Source organism: Aplysia californica, unplaced genomic scaffold (assembly GCF_000002075.1).
Source record: "Aplysia californica isolate F4 #8 unplaced genomic scaffold, AplCal3.0 scaffold00410, whole genome shotgun sequence".
NCBI lineage: Eukaryota > Metazoa > Mollusca > Gastropoda > Aplysiida > Aplysiidae > Aplysia > Aplysia californica.
The window spans coordinates 546,280-549,444 of NW_004797680.1; the positions used below are offsets into that span (position 1 = coordinate 546,280).

The window sequence follows — 3,165 nt, forward strand, 5'->3', positions numbered from 1 at the left end:
GGGGGGGTGTGGATGAATAAACAACACTTCTGACATGTATCTATGGAAAAAAAAAGAGTAAGAGAGAAAGAAAGAGAGGGGGTGAGAGTGAGGGAGAGTTACTGATAAAGTTAGCTGCACATGACGTAGACTGTCATGGTCTGATGTTTTTTCTTTCTTATATTCTGTGAAGGTGGGGATTGTTTGGGGAAGGCAAATGGCATTTGCATGTTGTTTTTTAAAAATCTGAATTAAAGCTGTTAAGATCCTATTTTACTAAAAATGAAAAAAAAAAAGTTTTGTAAATCGTAACGATTCAGACTAATTCTCAAAGATGAGTGTCCTTTGATTTTCCTGCTTTCTCACGTTTATTTTGATTTGGATCCATTTTCATGATGTTATCTTTACCGGAAATTCTGAAAATGAAATTCCTGGCTTTTCCCGTTTTCCCGGTTGAGTGGGAACCCTGCAACCCCGCTCACCTCGCCCTGTCCTGCCCGTTCCAGCAGGCGTCCTCCCCTGACGGGTCCACCACGGCGTTGTTACACACAGTGTACGGCAGCTGTACCCAGAAGTCCTTGGCGTTCTTTACCTGAGAGGTTTTATGAAAGTTTTACAGCACTTGCAACACTGTTCGGTCATACAATAAGAGCTGAAGATTAGAGGTTTACTAGAAAGTAACATACAAAGAAACGAAAGAGGAAAGATAAAGGCGACAGGTGTATGACTGGAAAGGAGGAACAAACCATATCAGAGAATCCACCAACCACCCACCACCTGAGAGGGATACACATACACGAGGAGGAGGAGGAGGAGGAGGAGGAGGAGGAGGAGGAGGACTACATGTATATACCTCATATCCCCGCTAACCAGCAAGCATGATGAGCTTTATAATCTGTCTTAATACCCAAGCAGACCCTTCAACATGCAGATAAAGTCTCTGCTTCTTAGGAAGCATACAGTACAAGCAACCTGTTAAGCACTCAAACACTAGCAATGTGACACGGTCTTTCACTGTTTATAGCCAGGAACCCATTCTCACCTGGGTGAAGTAAAGAAAATTCGTGTAAAATATCTGTCCCATGGACACAACGATAAGACACAGTAACTTAGCAGACAGTCCTAGATACCCAATTTTAAAAAAATAAATTTATCATCCATTAATCAAATTCATATCTTCTGCAAGGGACAGCCGGCAAAAGAAAGGTGGTAACTATTGCTGTGCAAAAGTTGGAGTGATTAGTCAGTGAGACTTCTGAGAGTTTTAAGAAAATGGAAGCACATTCACACAATAAAGGTCATGTAGCATACGAAAAATGTAAGACATGGAGGCATGAACAACAAGGAAAAACATTATAATTTATAGTCCTATAGTGCCATTCTTTGACCATCCACAACAACCTCATCCTAAACAAACCTTATCCCTAATTCCAATGAAAAACAGACTAACTTTCCCTGAACTAAAAAAAACCTTACCTTATCCATCATATTAGTAAAAATTAGATTATCTTGCTCTGGATTCGAACCCTTACCTTATACTTCATACCCTAGATACACAGATAATCTTGCCCAGTACTACAATTCTTACCTTACTCCTCACATACTTCAAAAGCAGATTACTTTGCCCTCGACTCGAACCCTTACCTTATCCTTAATATCACGGACAAGCCTGTCCAGGCTGGTTCCAGCGGCTGTGGTGGGTCGGGCGTGGGAGTTGCGGGGCAGGTGGTTGAATGTGAAGGTCTGGCTCTGGCTCCGACCTGCTTCTCGCTTATTTCTTGACAGCTTAGGGTTGCCACATCGGCCAAATATCTGCGAGGACACCAGATTTGAAGTTTTGAGTAAAGAGAAAGGTATCCATCAGCACAATAATGGTCAGTTAGTGATGGGGAAAATGTAAGACAGATAGACAGAAACAGTGCGCGGGGGCTGACAGAGAGACAGAGACAGAGAGAGAGAAAGAGAGAGAAAGAGAGACAGAGACAGACAGAGACAGACAGAGACAGAGAGAGGGGCAAATCGAGAGAAACTGACAGAGACAGAAAGGCAGAGGTACATACACACACACAGACAAATACACATGCAGAAAGACACACAGACACACACACAAACAGACAAACAGACACACAAAAAGCTTACCTGCACGGAAACCTTCTCGCTGTTCTCCTGTAGATTCATGATAGCGTCTGAGATCTTTACGTCGATGGGGTCCACCACTGACTCGATGTTGAACGGCCCCTCCAGGCGGTCAGCCAGCTTGTTCAGGGCATCTGATGGACGACACACACACAAAAAAACATTATAGCTCATTGTAGGTTGTTTTTGTTTTTAAAGTTTTAGAAGAGTTTAGTTTTAGTAAGAATTTTACGGCACTTGCAACACAATAAGGTCATATAAGTGCCGAAGCTAGGTGTTACAAGAGAGTAACAAACACACCAAAAAAAAGGAGGGGAGATCAGAACAATAGATGTTGGATAGGAAAGAAGGAGCAAACCACGCCAGAGCACCCGCCAACCATCCACTTTTAGAAGAGGCTTTACGGCGCTCGCAACTGCATACGGTCATATGGGCGCCAAGGGGTGAATGTCAACAAAGAAGTCCTTACAGGGAATCGGGCTTACTCTGCTCACCTCTTTAGTTTCAACAGCACAAAGTTTGCTCCGACTTTCAAGGCAACACGGAAATAGCGGGTCACAAGAGTGTGACAAACATACAAAAAAAGTAGAGGGAAAATGAGGATAGTAATGATTAGGAAAGAAAAAACAGCAGCAGCAGTTCAGGCACTGTGCATAAGAACATGTTAATGTCCCCCCTTTGGAAATGGCCTACAGACAGTAGCTCATGGTTTTTAAATGATATTATAATTCTGTTGGTACGGGAACAAAGAGAATGTGTCAACATGGTAGTAATAGGTATACTTAAATAAGAAAACTGAACTCAAAAAGGTATATTGTTTGAAATAATAATAAGATGATGGTGATATAAATGCCAAAGTTTAGAGGAGTGCATAAAGAGTAACGTTCAAAGAAAAGAAAAAGCGATTAGGAGGATAGATGTTTGACAAAAAAGAAGGATCAAATCAAACCAGAGCATAAATGCACGCGCACGTACACACACACACACACACACAAAACACACACACGCTCACATACATACACAGAAAAATATAAAGAGAACGCGAACATA

General features: G+C 41.9%; 1 protein-coding gene across 1 annotated transcript in view; it reads right to left on the reverse strand.

Moving 5' to 3' along the window:
* LOC101857583 (glypican-6) overlaps positions 1 to 3,165 on the reverse strand; it is a gene marked incomplete in the record, with an annotated part of 96,779 nt that overhangs the window by 12,218 nt on the left and 81,396 nt on the right. The window contains 3 exon segments of the mRNA XM_013085818.2: positions 462 to 571; positions 1,624 to 1,791; positions 2,119 to 2,249. Of these exon segments, the coding sequence (XP_012941272.1) occupies positions 462 to 571; positions 1,624 to 1,791; positions 2,119 to 2,249 (409 nt within the window).